Source organism: Cervus canadensis, chromosome 7 (genome assembly GCF_019320065.1).
Source record: "Cervus canadensis isolate Bull #8, Minnesota chromosome 7, ASM1932006v1, whole genome shotgun sequence".
Lineage (NCBI taxonomy): Eukaryota > Metazoa > Chordata > Mammalia > Artiodactyla > Cervidae > Cervus > Cervus canadensis.
The window spans coordinates 32,103,587-32,122,289 of record NC_057392.1 but is presented as its reverse complement, the minus strand read 5'-3'; the positions used below and the strand labels follow the sequence as shown (position 1 = coordinate 32,122,289).

The window sequence follows — 18,703 nt, the reverse complement described above, 5'->3', positions numbered from 1 at the left end:
AGCGCTTCAATCTAATGTGTATATTACAAAATGTTTTCAAAATTTTTGGTATTTAAATTGTTAACAGCATTCCATTACTAAAGAATACCTAAATATTAACTCTAAGATACATGAGCTGTAATACTTCAGCATCGAGGCTCTTTGAAGAAACCCTGCACTTTTATCCACTTGGTTAGGGATGGAATGATCCAATTGCATGTTTGAGCGAAGACTTGACTGAATCTTTAAAACAGGTCATGTAACTCTTGATACTTTAACAGTAGAAAACTTTTTCTACACGTTAACCATAAAGCTAGTAGAGAGTTTAAAAAGCAGTTGTCTGCTACCTTCTTTTGAGGTGGTGTATATACATATGAATCTATTTTTCCTTCATGAGAATTAAAATGTATATTAAAATATAAAGGCAACAGATGTAACTAATCTCTTGGACTGATAAAATAATCTTTCCATCTTTGATTAAAGTGTCATTATTATGTTCTGTATTAAGTTTCTCATTTTTAAAAATTGGGACTATATAAATACAATTTGTTATTTTCCTTTTAGCTACACTTGTAGTAATTCTTGCTCTAAAAATAATCCCCCACACCCCCCACCCCCCCCACACACATAGTTTTGCTGGTAGGTGACAAATTATCTTTTCGTTCATGTGTGTTGATACAATTTCCACAAATTATTCTGTTAACTTGAAGGGAAATATAATGCTGTGATCTAGAAATAGAGTAACCTATTATATGTCTGGTTAAGCAGTCTTACAAATACATTATATTTGTGGAGAGAAATATCCAGGGATAAAACATGTATGGCATTATATATACATAGAGAAGGTGGGGGCGTGCGGAGACCCCCCCACCCAATTGTAACATGTCTTCTTCTTTTTAAATTCTGGCAGGTGATCTTTAGAGAGTAACTGAGTATGGATCATTTGAACGAGGCAACTCAGGGGAAAGAACATTCAGAAATGTCTAACAATGTGAGTGATCCGAAGGGTCCACCAGCCAAGATTGCCCGCCTGGAACAGAACGGGAGCCCGCTAGGAAGAGGAAGGCTTGGGAGCACAGGTGCAAAGATGCAGGGAGTGCCTTTGAAACACTCGGGCCATCTGATGAAAAGCAACCTTAGGAAAGGTAAATACTCGCAAGCCAAATCCTGGAAAGCCGCAAGCCCCGTGTCCACCCAGCACCACCTGGTGCGGGGCTGGACAGGCAGAGGCTGGCTTTGTATGTTCTCCTTGACTCTCTTTTCTTTTCTGAAATGAGTTCCCTCTCTGGTTGCAGCGTCAGGCATGTCTGCAAGTGTAGGCTTCGTGCTTCAGCAGAGCATCTCCTCCTACTGTAGACTGGAGTCTTTGGACGTTGTGGATGATAAAGACGGAATTAAGTCTGGTGGTCTCAGTTATACAAGGCTTCCATTGATAAGGTGGTGTTGCAGAAGAGGGTGTAGAAGTGGCTGTTGCTGAAACTAACCCTGCTTGAGAAGGAGACCTTTAAATTGTTTGAGGACGGACCTGGCTTGTTCATAGTATTACTGGTTGTAAGGCAGATAATGGAAGGCTTCTCTGATATGATGTAAAAGTTTTGTGATTTTTTTCTTTTTGTGGTTTGTTTTCTTAAGAGCAACTTGGTTACTTAGTAGCTAAAAACCTGATAATTCTGGTGTTTCCCTTTGGCTGTAATCGGGTGTTTCAGATAAAAGGGCAGATTTAAGCAAGTTAATAAGGAGGGGATATGCAACTGTGTGGTTCCTCTTGCCAGTGTTCTATTACATTGATGGAGTTTAACCACTTTGACTGCATTCAGCCCTGTTGTTTCTGTAAATCAGGGTCTACCCTAGGCATAATGTGTGGGCCTTAGAAGGTCTTTATTTGTCTCTGAATAACTGTGTATGGGATTCATATTTTCCATACATTTGCTAAAGCAAAGGATAAAAATGCCATCTTGTAACAACCAAGAATATTAAGTAGATAAAGTTAGCAGGCAGAGGAATTTCATTGTGTTTGATGCATAACATTTATCATACAATCATTTATTTTTTCCTTGGTTTGGCGAAAACAAAGAATGTATTGATCCTGAAATGAACAGACACAGCAGTCCGTATTGTTAGATCTTTATCTATTAAAAATGGAAAAACAGCACTTCAGCAAATTCTTTGGCCTCTCCTCATGATTACCCTATTTATTGATTGTTTGCCAAGAATGTATGCATCTTAAGAAAGCCAGGGTAAGAGCATTAAAAATATAATTTATTATGGCTTTTCAAACAGAGTGCATTAATATTGTACTGCGAAGCACTGGGGCTCTATAAAAAAGACTTTCTGACGCCTGCAAACATATAAGTTCCATAAATTCCTAAATAGGAGATTTCAGCTGTCTCTGGTATTATGTGATATTTGCACAGCAAACTTTGATGCCAGGACAGTTTTAGACAAGGATTCTACAGACTTCACTGCTCCTTATGGCAGACGTGCTGTTTACACAGGCTCATAAACCTTCAGCAAAAGCTTCTAAGACTGCCTCCAGGTTTAAATCATGTGGTATTTTTAGCAGGCAGCAGTGACCAGCGCACTCCCCTTTCCACACTGGAAGGTTATGAAGTTGCCTGAGTCGGAAGCCTCGCCAAACACTCAGACAAACAATCGGTTCAGAGAAGGCTCCTGTTCAGCCTGACTCGCAGTATCAGGAGAACAGTGACAGTTTGCTGGGAGATTTAAGCAGTCAGATTGAAAATTAGAGTCTGCAATTGTCACCTCATCAGCAGCCACCTTAATGATCTTACAGGGTCCCTCTAAAATCCAGAGCGACTCTCATTTATTCCAACAGTTTAGAAAACCTTCAGTTATCTTCCAGGTCTGAGGAGCAGCCCAGAGCAGCCCAGGTCTGTATCATTCTATAAGAGGAAAAATCAATGCCTATGTTTTTTTGTTGTGTTAGTAACCCAACTCTTTGAAGACCTCAGGATGGAGGGAGGAGAAACCAAAGTACAATAATTTCACTTCCTGCTCAAGTGCTGCTTTTTTTTTCCCCCCCAAGCATCGCATTCATAGTGACATTTTAAAAATGCACTTTAATTGTAGAAGGTTCTCTGCTTGCTTGAAGCAACAAAATGCCTCCAGCCTTGTGTTGGTGGTAGTATTGTTTTATCTTCTTTTTCACGTGGAGCGTTTCCGCTTGACAGGTGCCAGATAGTGAGTGTGGCTGGGTTGAGAAAGCACACCTTAAGGAAAGGGGTTGGAGGTTTTTTTGTTTGTTTGTTTAGGAGGTTTTGCCAAAGTACCTTGCAGCCAAGGAAGAAATCACCAGTTTGCATATTGCTGTTTCTGCCGTGGTCTCTCCCAGTCTCCTTCTGATCCCTGACGGGTTCTCTCTCTGGTATAAAAACAGCCGAATGAATGACAAGGATATTGGCAAGCTCCGCAGCTTGTTTTTCATGCCTAGCCTGTTGGGTCCCTCCAAATGAGTTTGTGAGCTTTTCTAAGTAAACCTAAAGGGGTTTGTTTGTCAGAACTAGAATCTCTTGTGAGCAGTTCACTGAAGCTGTGGTGTAGATGCCCACGTAGAAAACTGTGGCTGCTTTTCCTGCCGGCTTTGTTCAGTAGAAACAAGCAAATAGGGCGTTTTTAAAGGGCATCTCTGGTGTCAGGAGGAAACCCTGGGTTTTTAGCTCCGCTGTGCCGGCCCCGGACACCTTCAGAAGTTGGTTGGATTCTGGGAATGCAGAGGGCAGAGCTTAGAGAGGCATTAGCGTTCCAGGACTAATTGGGGGTCCTGGGTGCCCTGGTAGAGTAACCTTTGTCATCATTTATGCTAAGGATGATGCCCTCCTGGCGGCATGCCACGCTGCACTCTGCTGCATCTGCTTTTAACCCTTTTCCGTTTATCACTGGAAGTCTGACAGTGCGCTGTGTAAACACCTCGAGGACGACAGCGTTCCGTGATTTCTGTTTCTAGAAGCCTCTTTGCTGACAGTGGTGTGGCCTGTGTTTATTAACCATCTGGCTCCTGAGTTATTACCTGGGATTGCAGTAAACGGAGAGCACATCTCGTCTCTGCAGATTCCTGCATCCTGAGACCCCCTGATGAGGACAGTTTCCCTTGCTCTCATCTGTACCCCACTTGCTAAAGCAGAGATTGTTCGTTTCAAAGACCTGTGGTTACCGTGATATCCTTTTAGGCAGGTAGATTAAATGAGTAGCCATCAAAATAAATATCACTCATCTGCAGTGGGCACATATTGAAATCCTGTATCATGAACTTCAGTTTGGTTAAGTTTTGTGTTTCTTCTGTGGCCTCAACATGAAGATCATAAAGAAGGAGGCGAATGCTCATAATTTTATAATCAAAGCTAATTTGTTTGGACACAGACAGGGAAAGTTGAATCCTAACAAAAGCATGTAGGAAGCATGGAGATGGGTTCTTTCGAAGCCGAGTTGAGTGAATTACATTTGCACACCAGGTACCACTCACAGCAGATCAGACCAGACACTTAGTCCTCTCCTGTCAGCCTTATGATTTGATCAGAAAGGTAATTCTGCATTAATTGGTTAGGGGAAATGCTCGGTTAAAATTAGAGCCCACGCTACCGCAGGGCCAAGTTCATATTCTATTTCAACATTTCTCTTACAACTTAAAAAATAAAAATAAAAGGAGGTGTATCTTTGTGTCTGTGTGCCTGGATCTCTGTGCCCTGTCTGCCTTGGGAACAGGCTCCCCTTCTCACGGTGGTGAAGATTTATTTTCATAGCTTCATTTTTTCCCTCCCTCCTCCCCCCAGACTGTGTTGCTGAAATCTTGGTTTGCGTCTCTTTTTGCTCTGTCTCCTTGATAGGAACCATGCTCCCGGTTTTCTGCGTGGTGGAACATTATGAAAATGCCATTGAATACGATTGTAAGGAGGAGCATGCAGAATTTGTGTTGGTGAGGAAGGATATGCTTTTCAACCAGCTGATAGAAATGGCCTTGCTGTCTCTGGGTTATTCACATAGCTCTGCTGCCCAGGCCAAAGGTAAATAATGCATCCGTGGGGTTGGGGAAATTGCTTGGCATCCTTTGTTTACCTTGCAGAGAAAGCATCTGAATATTTTCATTCAAAGAACTGTAGCCTGTGTGTTACATGGGTTCCTTCTAGACTGTGGCTTTAAAAAATTGGCTTAATTCAGTTTGGTTTAGTTAACACACATTTTGCTCATGTGGAATGTGGAGGTAGGTTTTTTTTTTAAATTACTTCAGCTGAATCATTAGTATGCTTATTGACCTTAATAATCTGCTCCACTGAGGACCCACAAGGAAGTGAGGAGCGTATCTGAGCAGATGGACTGTTGAGAGTCAATTTGCATTTATGACTGAATATCTAGTTCTGTTTCTTTTATTCTGTTTCTGATGGTTTTATGGGCTGTAAAGTATTTTTCAATGCTGATTCCCATTGCAATCGAGAATCTTATCTAAATCGTAAAGCCATTTAGAACTGGTTCAGCTATGTCTTATTAGAACTTCCTGTAAGTTAGGAAAATGTGGCCTCTGCCTAGGTTTTATTGATGGGGTTTTATTTCCAAAATAATAAACAACCCCGCTGTCATTTACATAATTTCACAGTTTGGAAAACTAAGCTGTGAATATTTTCATTGACCTGCCTTTTAGAGGGACGGGAATCATTCAAACAGAAGTACCAAAATTGCTTGTGGTGGGGGCAATGAAAAATAGCCTTCCTCTGGATAGGTTATCTGAAGGGTCAGACATGCAGTGACACGTGCTCTTTATCTGGAATAGGGCTGATCCAGGTTGGGAAATGGAATCCGGTCCCACTGTCTTACGTGACAGATGCCCCCGATGCTACAGTAGCAGATATGCTTCAAGACGTGTATCATGTGGTCACATTGAAAATTCAGTTACACAGGTGAGTCAGGAAAGCAATTCCAGGGCAGAGTGTTCTACTCACCTGATTGTTTGAAACAAAGTATCTCTGGTCAGCCTTCAGTTGTGATTTGCTCTGCATTTCAGAGAGGTTAACCCAAATTGATTTTGTCACCTCGCCCTTTCTTCTTTATTTTCCTAATTTCAGTCTATCGTTTAAAAGCATTGTTCCCCCCAAATGCATCTACTTGTGCAGGTTATCAAAAGACAAGACTTTTTCTATGTGATCAATTAAATGATGCATTGCAAGAAGGCATTTTACATAAAGTTTACTTAAGAGAAAAATATTTTTGCATATCATGAACACTGCCATCTGTGTACACTTTGTGAAAGAATGCCTTATTCACTATTGCCGAGCTCTTATTTATTTATATAATTTTTTTTTAACCATTTTAATTCGTACGAGCGGAGTCCTGAAGGGAGAACGGTTCCCACGTTCATGTTTTTCACAATGGCTCTTGAGGAAGCAGTACACCTTAAATTGTCTTCCCAAGCGCATCAGAGCAGGAAGGTAGAAGTAACATGGAAAAATAGCCACCACAGGCAGCTGATGTATAATTCATGCATCGATACAGCAGATGTGTTGTATAAAGTAATTAACTAATCGGAACAATCAGGAGACCGAGAGCAATCTCCAGATGCATCTGTTTGATGAGCAAAATGAAATCTGTCTGTCTTAAAGGAATGTTCTGCAGCGGGATGCAATCTTGTCATAATCCCCTTTCTAATCTGTGTCTCCAATAGTTGCCCCAAACTGGAAGACCTGCCTCCCGAGCAGTGGTCGCACACCACTGTGAGGAATGCGCTGAAGGACTTGCTGAAGGATATGAATCAGAGCTCCTTGGCGAAGGAGTGCCCCCTCTCACAGGTACTGAGCACTGCTGGTCCTAAATGATAAGTCTTTGAGGGCAGCCTCGTTGGAGGAGTCATGGGAAGCCATAGTCTAAAGCGACTGGTATCGGAAGCAAGAATCTCCCCAAAATGCAAAGTGACTTGACCACTGGTGACTTTCAGAAGTATGCACGATTCATCCTGAACAGTGTGGGAAGGAAAGTGGGAGGGAAAACCACTCAGCAGAACTTTGCGCTAGCTCGTTTGTAGATCCCTCCTCTGAGTGCGCTGAGACTGGATGCTTTGTTGGCCTGAGGGCCCGTATTTAAGGGAATAAAGGTTGTATACCTTCCTGGGACCCCTAGATGCCAGGAAGCGCCTTGGAAGTGTTACTGTCCAAAACGTCACCATGCTACCTGTTAAAGGAACAGGGTAGCTTCTGGGTACTTTCTTCTTTACCAAACAAAGGAAAAAGAAGCAGAAGAAATGAATTTAGAAAAAAAATTACACAGAAAACAAATCTTTTCCCTTTAATTAAAGGTTCAATAGTTATTATTCATCAGGATTCTGTCACCAGTTTTATGGCATTGGTTCAACCCACCCCCCCACTTTTCTTTTTTTTTTTTTTTTGGTGGGGTCATCTGTTTTCCTCTGAGATGCCTGTCATACTGTCAGGGATTTTTGAATGAGACAGAGATTTATTATTATTGTATTTGAGTTTTCAGGATGAGTTTTGGTAGAGGGGCAGTAGGAACTCCGGTGAGAGCCTGCCTCGGTTTCTAGATGTAAAGCTGAGCATCACTTTTGGTGCTGCACAGCCAATTTTAAATGAAAAAGCAAAGGGCGCTGTGAGCCCGCCCTCCACGCGCTGCCCGTGTGGTCCTGACGTCGCTGGGCCGTCAGGCCGACTGTCTCGGGACCCCCGCCCCTGAAGGTCATGCCACCGGAGAGTATAATTGAGGTGTTGGTTGGTCTAACTAGATTTTTATCAAATTTTTACTAATGTTTTTCTTTCAATGCAAGGTTAGTATGTAAGCCTGAGTGTCAAGTCTGTCAGGTATTTGAACATGAACTGTGTGACTGCTGTAAATATTTCTGCAGTAGAGAATTTCTCCAGGTTTGTTTCCAATGTGATGGCCGTGAAGATACGTGGGTACCTTTGGAAGGAAGCTTGTGGGCGTTCGTGCTCCTCTTTCATGAAAACTCCATGCACTTCAGGTTTACTGCATTATGGTCCATCAGCTTGACTTTGGTATTTGTTAGCAATTATAGGAATGAAGCAAATGAATTAAGTTCATAATAAATGATGGCTTTTTGTATTCTTTTAAAGTAAGCTGTAGCCACAGGTGAGATATTCTCTGGCGTTAAGTCCATTTCTTGAAAATCAAAGTCTTTTTGTCACTTTAGCAGATCTCCTCCTAGTCTGTGTCTCACTCTTTGAGTAGAGAGGTTGTGAATTTATAACCATCGAGTAAAAATAATTTAAGTTAATTAAACACAGTTAAATCAATAGGATGATGTAATGAAGCAGGTGACTCCTACTTCTGGGACTTTGGGCTTTGCAGACAACTCCAGATAACCTGTCAGTTGGTCTCTAGGATTTGAAATTTGAAATGTCTTAGAAATAAAGGTTTTCTTGTTTAACTGAGCATTAAAATATGTATAAACACCCAGTATAGGAATCTCACGTATCTTCACGTTACTAAATGTCCCATTGATTTGGGAAGTAAATTCAGGCGAAGCTTTAAGGCATTTACTGTGAGCTGGAAAAGAGGATGCTAGCTTGAGTATTTATTGATACAGGCAGTGAGAACTAATGGTTAAATTACAGTAACATTCAGCCAATAAACTCCACCTCACTATAGCTTATAAATACAATTATGAGTTTACTTAATGATATCATGGGTAATTAATTGAATAAAACAATTATGGCATTAAACAGAATGACAAAATAAAATTCAAGAATGGATTTTGGAGTCAGATGTGGATGAATTTCCGTAAAGAGGCCTCAAGTGGAACACGTGGGCCTGTATAGCTGGGGACCCCGGAGCCATCCTTCAGAGGCGAAACCAGGCTGTAACTTCAACATCAGTCGTAATTACAGTCTTCTTTTCTTTTACAAAACAGATTGGAAAGAAAGATATACATCGTTCAGCAGTGGCAGCAAATATTTGAAATTAATATTATTATGACAAAGGGCAACTTGTGCTCTAAATGAGGGAGTTATTTTCTGTTCCGCTGCATCATCTTCTATTTCTTTCTCTAGAATGAATTTATGAATCTGATACTCAATTCGGAATGTTTTAATTATGAACTATTTTCCATTTGCTTCTTTATTTTCTCCTGTGTCAGGAGCTATTAGTTAGAGGAAGCGCAGGCATCTGAGGCCTCAGCCCCAAATATGTGCTGAGCGGGGTAAAGCTGCCGTTCTCTCCTCCCCGGCGCGATGCGGAGATGAAGGTGCTGCGGTGAAGGCCTCGCAGATAAATGCTGCCTCGGTCTTGTGCAGAACGGCGCCTGGCAGCAAGGAAGGCTCCCGCCTAAGGCGTGTTCCCTCTCTGTGGCGTTTCGGTTCCTTCACGTGAGCACTTTGAGCATGGCATTCAGCGTGCACATTTCGCTGTGCATCAGTGCTTTGGTTTTGCTTGCTATGGTTGAAGTGCCCCAGTCTTAGAAATGGCTGGCGGGTACCTTCGCGTTACCCTGAGCGGCATGCCCACCCTGTGGGCATGTAGATGCCGTTACTGAGTGGAGGCGGGAGGGGAGGTGAGGGCAGATCCACACGCCCTGCCCCGGCCCCCGCGGGGACCATCCCACACTTGACAAGGGTGAGCCACGTTTGCACTTGGAACCTTGGAATTGGAATATGTTGTGCTTCTCAGACTCCTCTTCAGAGCCAGTGTCCCTCGAGGTTAAAGTCAGCATGCTGGCTGGTGGCTGACCCAGAAGTCCTTTCCCAATGTTAAGTTTTCAAGTTGACTTTTGAAAGTCAACTTTAAATAGCTTTTAAAGTTTTCAAGTTGACTTTAAAATGGACGCAGAGGTTTGGCTGCAGTAATGTTTTCTGGGATAATCTCTGCAAGGGTTTCTCTAGCTGTAGAAATTCCGTAAGTGTGCGTGCGGTTTGATTTATAACTCAGACTTTCATTTCTGTGGCTGCTTTTTCTATTATACATCTGCCCAGATAGATTGATATCCATTTATTAAATTTTTTGTACCGTGTGGTTATTCTTGTAAACTGTTCTAAGGCATAAGAAACCCTTAGCTCATAGCTCTGAGGTTGGGCATTTTGTTGTTACTCTTACTTTTTTCCATGGAGGTGCTTAGATAAGGTGGGTTTTGTATTCAGACCTGCAAGTTGGGAGGAGAGATTTGAAGTCTGACTTGGGGGGGACGAGAACGTTTATGGTCATAGGAACTCAGAGAGCATGGATTTGGAAGGTATCAATACATTGGTATTTGAAAAAGTAAATATTTTGATTTACAACAAAACATTTCATCATGATTTTAGTTTTCCCTGAAGTTTTAGAAATTGAACTTGACCACTAGGTAAATGTACATACATTGATACAAGGATAGATTCATTTTGTTGAAGGTATCATGAGTAAAAGTTCAGTTATTACTTCTGCCAGCCTAGTGTCTTCCTTCTAAAGATGTTTAGGTCAGATATCCCTGAGGGATTTTAATCTGATACGTGTGCATCTTTACCACCCACTTCTCTGTGCACACTTGCACACTTGTGTACATGCACACACATCACCACTTTCGTATTTTTAAGGTATTGGTTCTTTCCGTTTCATTTCTCACCTGGGAGAAGTAGTTCCAAGCCCGAGTTCTCCATAAAGTGAGAATTGTCATTTTTATTTTCAAGCAACAAAAGATACATAAAATGAATTTAAATTTGAACATTCCATTTAGAAGTAATATGGGGGAAAATGATTTTTTAGTTTTCCTTTTCCTGACAGCATCTAGGGATCCTGAATGCCTCAGACTTTTTATAAGGTACTGGCAAAATAAACAAAAAAAGAAACCAACCACCCTACCCTCCTGAAGCTTAGCGTTTATCCAGGTCCTCTCTCTGAAACTTGATAATTTCCATAGACATTAATAAACCCCTGTGTTCAGCTAATTTTCAGTCTGTGTTATACAAAGCACCAACTTAAAAAAACCCTACTCATTAGGAGATATATATATATATATATCTAATTGCACTTGGTATTTTTTCATAATTTTTGAACCAGAATGATGTTTCTGAAAAAAAATCAATAAGTATTAATAATCACATTGTCTCCAGAGAACATCCAGCATCAGTATTCATATATTGCATTTCACATGAGCATCTAACCTATGAAATTTATTCACATATTTATTCATTCAAAAGTATGTATCGACAGTCTGTTGTGTGACAGGCATTCTGTTTTCCTGTGGAGTAATAAGGATAACACATCTTAGTAGTTCAAATAATGGTAACTTTCCTTTAGTATTTTTGCATCAAGAGCATGCCTGTCACTGTAAATGGTAGGTGGTTTTATATCCTCATTTTCAATTAAGGAACCTGAGGCATGGAATGTTTAAGCGAGCCCCATGGTTATGGAACGGGTGAAGCGTGGGGTGGCAATTCATCCCCAGACCTGTGAGCTTAATTAGCTATCCTTGGGTGGATGGATAGATGGATGGAGAGAAGGGAAGGAAGGAAGGAGAGAAAAAGGCTTTAAAAAGTCTTTCTCCAATTACTTTGATTTTTTATAAGAGAACTTACATTTCTCTGAAGCGCTGACAACTCAAGTTTTCCAGTTGCGTTTATTCTCACTCCTAGAATCTTTAACATGTATTTTGTATCTTTGATTGTGCCATTCTTACATTGACTCCCTTGAAAAATGCCATCATGTCCTTAAATTAGAGCGTGGGAGGGTGACTGAGAGCACGGGGACTGGCTTCGGGGATCGTCTGGCGTTGGGAAGGTTCCGAGAGGGTTGACTGTAGCAGCTCTTTGTCAGTCGTCTCTCCCTGGCTTCACATCCTGTCTGGATCAGTAAGTATATAACTGAGCTAAGAGCCTTTGTTTTGACCCCCACGACAATGTTAAGTATTTGTGTGGGAAGCAGTGGGCAATTTCCCATGTTTCTTTGAAAATATAGACCTTAGTCATTCACTGGCTTGATGCGGTGAGCAAGGGGGTAACTGGCAGCTCCAAAGTTTACTGTTTGAGACACTGCTTGTAGGATTTTGTGCTTGTCCCTTCCTAGCAGAATACTGTAAATCTATTGTGAAGCTTGCTGTTAAATAGCATGCATTTTGAGGAAGTCCATTCCTCTTTTAAATTACAAAACTTTCCCCAGTTTTTACCATACTGCCCATGGAAATCCGAGGTTATGTGTATCTGCTTTGCCAGGCACTGAAGTACTTGATACTAACTGCATTTTATTACCACTTTCAGCAATTGTATTAATGGTGACATCCATAAAGGAAATGGTCAACCAGTCTTTTATGGGCAAACTTCCACCAAGTCATTTTTTTTCTGTCTTCTTTTCTGAACCAGCTATTACTTCACTCTAGTACTTCTTTCGAATTCGACAGTGAGATAGCTCTTCTGTTGGGAATGTGATCCATAGTATCTGTGATAGATGTGTCCTCCAAATTATGAATTTTTCTTTTTGCATTTCACCTGTCAGGTTCATTTTTAGCTGTTTTAGATATGTGAAGGTTGTATTATAGCTTGATATTTGTTCCCTGTAACCTTTCAAAAAAGCCAAACTTAATAAAGCATCTAACTTCAAATGGCTTGATCTCAAATATTGTATGGCCACTGTCTTCTCACAATAGTAAAACCTAAAAGAGTTAAGCCATGCCAATTTAGAGTGCTTTAACAATGTGTAAGCACTTCATCTTCACTTAATAGATATTTACCTATGCTTTGTTTTAGATCTGAACAGGTTTCCTTTGACCTCAAAATCACTAATGCAAGGAAAATTACCATATCATGAGTGCATCTCCCTGATTTTTTTTCTGGTGTGCAGAATAATAAATACTGCCAAGGCTTAGGAGCAGACATGGCCTGAGAGAAAGCCTATTAAATGTTACTTTCTAATTGCTTTTTTATTTTTTAAAGTTAACCAAAATCATGCTAATCAATCCGATTTACTTACTCAAACAGCAGTTTTAAAGCTCTCTTTTGTTGGAATGACTACTTAAATTTCAAGTTGAGCTTTATCTGGATTTGCTTTTTAAACCTGCTTTATTTCATGTCAGATTTGGGCCCCAAACTAACTCGCAAACAGGAAACTCTAAATTCAGGATAATCAGAACCAACAGATATGACATGCACCCAGTTTTTTTTCCCTTTCTTTGGAAACTGCTTGATCATAAGGTGCTCTGGTATAAAAAAACACGAGAGAGCCTTGAACATAACAGGAGAGAGCTTCAGCCAGCCACGCGGCGCGATGCCAATTGAAGTAAGGAACGCTCTGGCTGTTGGGACTTTTAAATCTAGACTTAAAAGTTATTTGTTCTGTTTAGCATTTTTTAAATGGGCCTATTAGGAATTGTACGTGCTTCAGCTTTAATTTTAACTCACAGTGATTGTGAAGCGCCCTGGGATCCTTGCAACAAAGGGCGCTCCAGAAATACAAGATTGTCTTGAGTCCTAATATGCAGTGTTGTTATGGGTGCTGGTTCATTATGGACAATTGAGGAGGCTGCAGAACTCCACATCCTAGAGAAGGTGGCTGACTTGCTTTAAGAGTCTTTTTCCCACCTCTTATTCTTACTCTAAAACTTCATCCTCCTTAGTCATCATCTTTTTTCTTTCTCCTTTTCAAAAAAGCCATCCTCTTGTATGGCAATATTTTCCCATAAAATGCTAATCTAATTGAGTTTACGCAGAGAGGTTAAAGAGGCAAACCAGATGATATGTTGAAAGTTAAGAAAGATTGAAGCTTTAATTATTAGCACCATTTGAGATCACATTCTTCTCTAGATAAGACAGTATTTCCTCATTGGGTACCATCCAGATTGTTCTAGGCTTGTCCCATTTTCCTGTTAATCCAGCGTGTATTCTTATGCAATGAAAAAATGTGGAGCTAACCAGAACAAGGTATTAACTTTATGAAACGTCACAAGAAGTAGTTCCCAAAATGTATTGAATCTCTTCAATTATGCTAACGTAGAACAGAGTGTCATCTCATTTTCTTTTTATTTCTTAATGGAACTATCTTTGGAAGTGATGTATTTCATCAGCAACTGCTCTTTGCCATCATATAATTAGTGCGCTAATAGCATTCGTTCCATAGGAGTTGAGAATGTGAGCTCTGTCATTACTGATCTGTAAATTCAGGCAAGTGACTCTCCATGCCTCAATTTCTTCATCTATAAAGTAGCAAGATAATAGTACCAATTTTTCAGGACTCTTAGGAGAATTGCATGAGTTAATACTTGTAAAGCATTTAGAATAGCGCTCAGTTCTAAAGTACACTATAATGTTCCTTGTTTTTCTACAACGTGGGGGCTTGAGACTTAGAAATCACTCTTGTAGGTCTCACAGACTTTGTTGCTACATAGAAGATTTTGAGGTAAGCATTGTTTTTAATGGAAACAACCAAGAACTTTTCATTTGTGAAAAAAATTAATGGGCTGTTTTATAACTCATGCTCACCTTTAAGGAATGCTTTTAGCTCCGTCCTGAGATCATTATCTGATGTGTCTTAAAGTGTAAGTGGGGAAAGCTGTCCCATGGGGACTGTCCTCTGGGTGTTTTTCCCAGCGTTACATTAACTACCCTTACTCCGACACCCTAATCTAAGGCCCAGACCCCGCTTCATCCCCTCTCCATAGTCCTTTCCACGATTTCTATGATTATAGGTGGGCTGAGTAGGTTTTCTGAAAACACTATGATCAGTGGTCACAAAGGGACTTGGTTTTATCCATCATCACACTCAGGAATCTGGCATACAGTAGGGTCTCAGGAATGTTTATCAAATTGAAACAACCTCGTAGAGTTTTCATCACATTTATTTTGTGAACCGATAAACTATGTCCATAGTTTTATTAGTAGTATTTTATTTGTAATCTTATCTATAATACCTTACTTTGCAAAATATTTTTCCCTGTTACACTTAATTCTGATTTTTTAGTTTACTTAACGTACTTCTGCATTTTCCTCTAAGAAAACCTACTGATATTCCAAGCTGCCCGATAGTTTTGCTTGTATTGCAATGTTCTTGAATGAATGTACAAAAGTTGTATATTTGTAAGCAGAATAATCATCATGGGACCCAGAGATCTGAAAAAATGCTATAAAAGACCTAATTATATGTCACTGTTAAGCGCAGTCGTTAACAACTTATTTCTGTGCACATTTAAAATGTCTCTTTTATAATCATGTGTTTCAGCCTGACTGATAGTTTTCATTTTGTCTCAATCATCTCATATTTGAGATCCACGCTTTTTTACTATTAGTCAATTTGTTTGTCTATTTCTCATATTGACGAAAGTATGAAGGAGGGGAATGTCAGTAGCAGAATCGAGTGACTTATAGCCCAAGATGCTGATGCTGCCAAAATGGAAATGCTAATACTTAGTACCACCCTGGTTAGCCTACAACATGCCTCCATCAGCTGAGGCTCCAGCGTCCACATTTGGCATTGGAGACTCTGTTTAGGGCTATAAACATGTGATGTGTAAAAAGTTAGCTGTGTGCAGGACCAGGATCACTGGAGTTCAGAGGGAGCTGCAGGTGGAGATAAGTGCTCAGCCGTTCCAGAGCAGGCCTCTGGGGGTTGGTTTGTCCACCCTCCTGCGGGAGCACCAGCTCAGCGTGGAACTCACGCCCCCGCCATGGACAGACAGGGCTCCTTATTTCACGACCGACAGCCTGTCTGGCACATTTTTACCGCTTCATTGTAACTCCCAAAGAGGTGATTACCAGAATCTGGCGTTTTCCTTAACGGTGAAGCTTTTTCATAATGTTGATAGAGATGACCTGGATTAATTTGATTTTTCTCTATGACCTCATCCAGAGGTGACATTGGTTTATTTTCCTTTAGTAGACATGGGGGAACTAACAGAACACAGAAACCAAGGCCATGATTTAGCCTCATTTTCCTGTGAAATACTGGATCAGCTCTAAGTCAGACCCGTGGGCCCTGCTCCAAAGGGTTTGCCCAGACCCAGAAGTTCCAAGCCTCTTTGGGGGAGTTTGTATGGGAGAAGAGCTTCTGTCGGCTTCATGAGACTCCCAAGGAAAGTTCTTGGCCCTGTAAAAAGCTGAAAACCAGACTTAACTTTTCTCCCCACTTTTTTAGGCATTGTGGCTTAAAAAGCTAGTAGCATTCATACAACGAAGCAAGAAATATAAAAATCCGTGAAGTGTTACAGAACTTAATTCTAGTATTTACTTTTGGAAAAATGGATTGCTCAAGCTAGTTTAGTTCTTGTTTTCACTCTGGGGCTTGAAGTTTTTCAAAATGCTGTATTTAGGACCTCTGAAATTTAATACCAATTGGGTATCTATTTCTAAGTACAGATTCAAGAAATTTTAATCATCACAGAGAATGGGAGATTTAACCACATAAGGGCCATCAGAGAAAGAAGAAGCAAGCATCCCAGGTGCTCAAGATTGAGAATCTTGGGAAATAATTTTCACTATAAAATCAAATAAGACTCATTAGATTTAGATATATCTAATGAAAAACTTGTGAAAATTCTATTTGGAGTAGCATAGTATTTAATAATAGTATGTTTTTAATAATCACATTATTAAGCAAGATATCAAGGGACTTCAACATTCCTCAAAAATAAAGCTATAGTTGTGCATGCCTGCACAGTGAATGGATGATGTGTATTACAGTTGCATTGTCTTCAGTCGCTGGAGAAGACCCTGTAAGACCTGTGTCTGGGAATACATAGAGGTCTCCTAGAGCCTCCAGGCTGTGAGAAGGGACCTTGCAGATTATCTAGTCCATTTCCCTTCATCCTGCAGATGAACAAACCTAAGCCTCTATGTGCAATTAATTTGAAATACTACAAGCCCTTTTGTAATAATTTTAACTTTTTAACAAGTATTTTCTACTCTAAGCTCTTTGCCAGCATATTCAGTTCATTTGAGTAAGGCTTGAGCACAGTCAGAAAGATCTAGATGGATACTTATACAAAATGCATGGAGAATTTGGTCAAAAGATATCATCTGGGCCTTATGTAAAATTACTTTAATTATGCAGAAAAGTCATATGAACTGTGAACCAGCATTTCCTTTAAAAATTATGAATTGCCCGTTTAAATCATTATGTAAAATTGCCATGCTTTGAAATGATGACATTTTCGTCTTTAGGAACTGCAGTAAGAGGATTGAAGCAGAATCGCGCAGGTTCTTGCGATGCTTCCTTTTGTATTCCTCTGGAGCTTTGGACCCAGTTTCTGTTTTTAGCACGATGCAAGGGTGACTGTGTGAAGGGGCCATTTTCCGGCCCCGGGATTGATCAAGATGGCAAGAGCCATAACTGTGACACATGGAGTTTAAGTCAAATTTAGAAGTGATTAGCCTCTTCTCTGGAGAAGGACATGGCAACCCACTCCAGTATCCTTGCCTGGAGAATCCCGTGGACAGAGGAGCCTGGTGGGCTGCCGTCCGTGGGGTCGCAGAGAGTCGGACACGACTGAAGCGACTTAGCAGCAGCAGCCTCTTCTCCGCACATCGAGATACCGGCCACGCCCCAGTTGTATCTCCCAAGAGCGTAGCTTAGAAAGCAGGAGAGGATCCAGAGGGAAGGATTTGGGGGAACGTAAGCTAGCATCACAAACCAAACAGGACCCTTAGAAACCCTGTTGTTTGCTTCCCATAAACTGTAGCCCAGCCCGGACCTCGCCTTCTCCTCCCCCAACACCAGACGGGGCCTACCTGAGCGTTTTCAGCAGATTCACCCCATGGCCCTGCCTCCTGCGATGCCTTTTAGAGCTTGTTCGAAGTGTTTGATGTCCTTTGGGATGAAAAGAAAACCCCGCTGACTGAGAATCCCTGTGAAAACTGTGTTTGAGTATGGAGTTGATGTCATTTGATCTGAAGTTCAAGTTTGACCTTTTTAAGTTTCCCACACGCCTCGAAAAACCTGCTGTGAAAATTCAGGCCGCAGGCAGACAGGACCTGGAGAAAGCGGAGGGCCATCCAGGCCTGTGAAGTTACACACTTCTCAAAAAATAAAAATGTAGGGAAGAGAGAGCCAGCAGTTTGACAGATTGTTCAGTAAATGCTCATTTTATTGAAAATTATAAAAAGGTGCTTAATGTCTCTGTGCCATTAATACAATACATAAAAAGGTTACTGTCAAGATTAGTGTTCTAGGCCTGAAAATTAACTGCGGAGCTTGCTAAAGCATTGCTCTGTGTCACCTGAGAAGTTAAAGGTTTCTGTATATACATTTACATGCACCGACATTTATTTCAGAAAACAATTATTTTAGACTTTATGCCAAAGACATTAGCAGTGATGGGCTTTCATTTAAGACATGGATGGGCCAGATACATATTATCGACAAGGTAAGAATCATGAACAGTCGCCTCATGGAATTAAACCTGTGCAAGATGAGTTCCCTTGCCATCTCTAGAGTATTGCGATTCAAAACATACATTCCTTTCTACAGAAGCAGATATTCAGATTCCTTAGTTGAAATTAATTAGCATTCAGAAACCAGATAGCATGTTTTTGGGTATTCATGAGATCTCTGTTTGAAAAAAAATGTTTTTAACTTGTAGAAATGTGTTGCAACACACAGATGGGAAGAAAAAGGGAAAAAAAAACTCTTTAGCAAGCACCGAGTGTAAAAGGAATATTACATTTTGCACGCTCCTGATTGCTCTGTGTAAACAGTTTTTGACATCTGTCTTTATAGTTTTCGAGGAGAGGAAGACTTTGTTAAAAGAATCATTTTTATACAGCAGTCCCCATTTCAGTCTTGCTTTACCTGTATTATGAAAGCAGAT

At 40.6% G+C, this 18,703-nt stretch overlaps 1 protein-coding gene across 5 annotated transcripts in view; it reads left to right on the top strand.

Moving 5' to 3' along the window:
* SATB1 (SATB homeobox 1) overlaps positions 1 to 18,703 on the top strand; it is an 83,226-nt gene that overhangs the window by 2,963 nt on the left and 61,560 nt on the right. For 4 of the 5 annotated variants that reach the window (XM_043474811.1, XM_043474812.1, XM_043474810.1 and 1 more), the window contains 4 exons: positions 890 to 1,124; positions 4,821 to 4,997; positions 5,759 to 5,885; positions 6,647 to 6,770. In XM_043474811.1, coding sequence (XP_043330746.1) covers positions 914 to 1,124; positions 4,821 to 4,997; positions 5,759 to 5,885; positions 6,647 to 6,770 — 639 coding nt within the window. In that variant the 5' untranslated portion in view covers positions 890 to 913. Of the gene's footprint in view, positions 1 to 889; positions 1,125 to 4,820; positions 4,998 to 5,758; positions 5,886 to 6,646; positions 6,771 to 18,703 lie in introns of those variants that run through there. The other variant, XM_043474813.1, reaches the window with a different exon arrangement.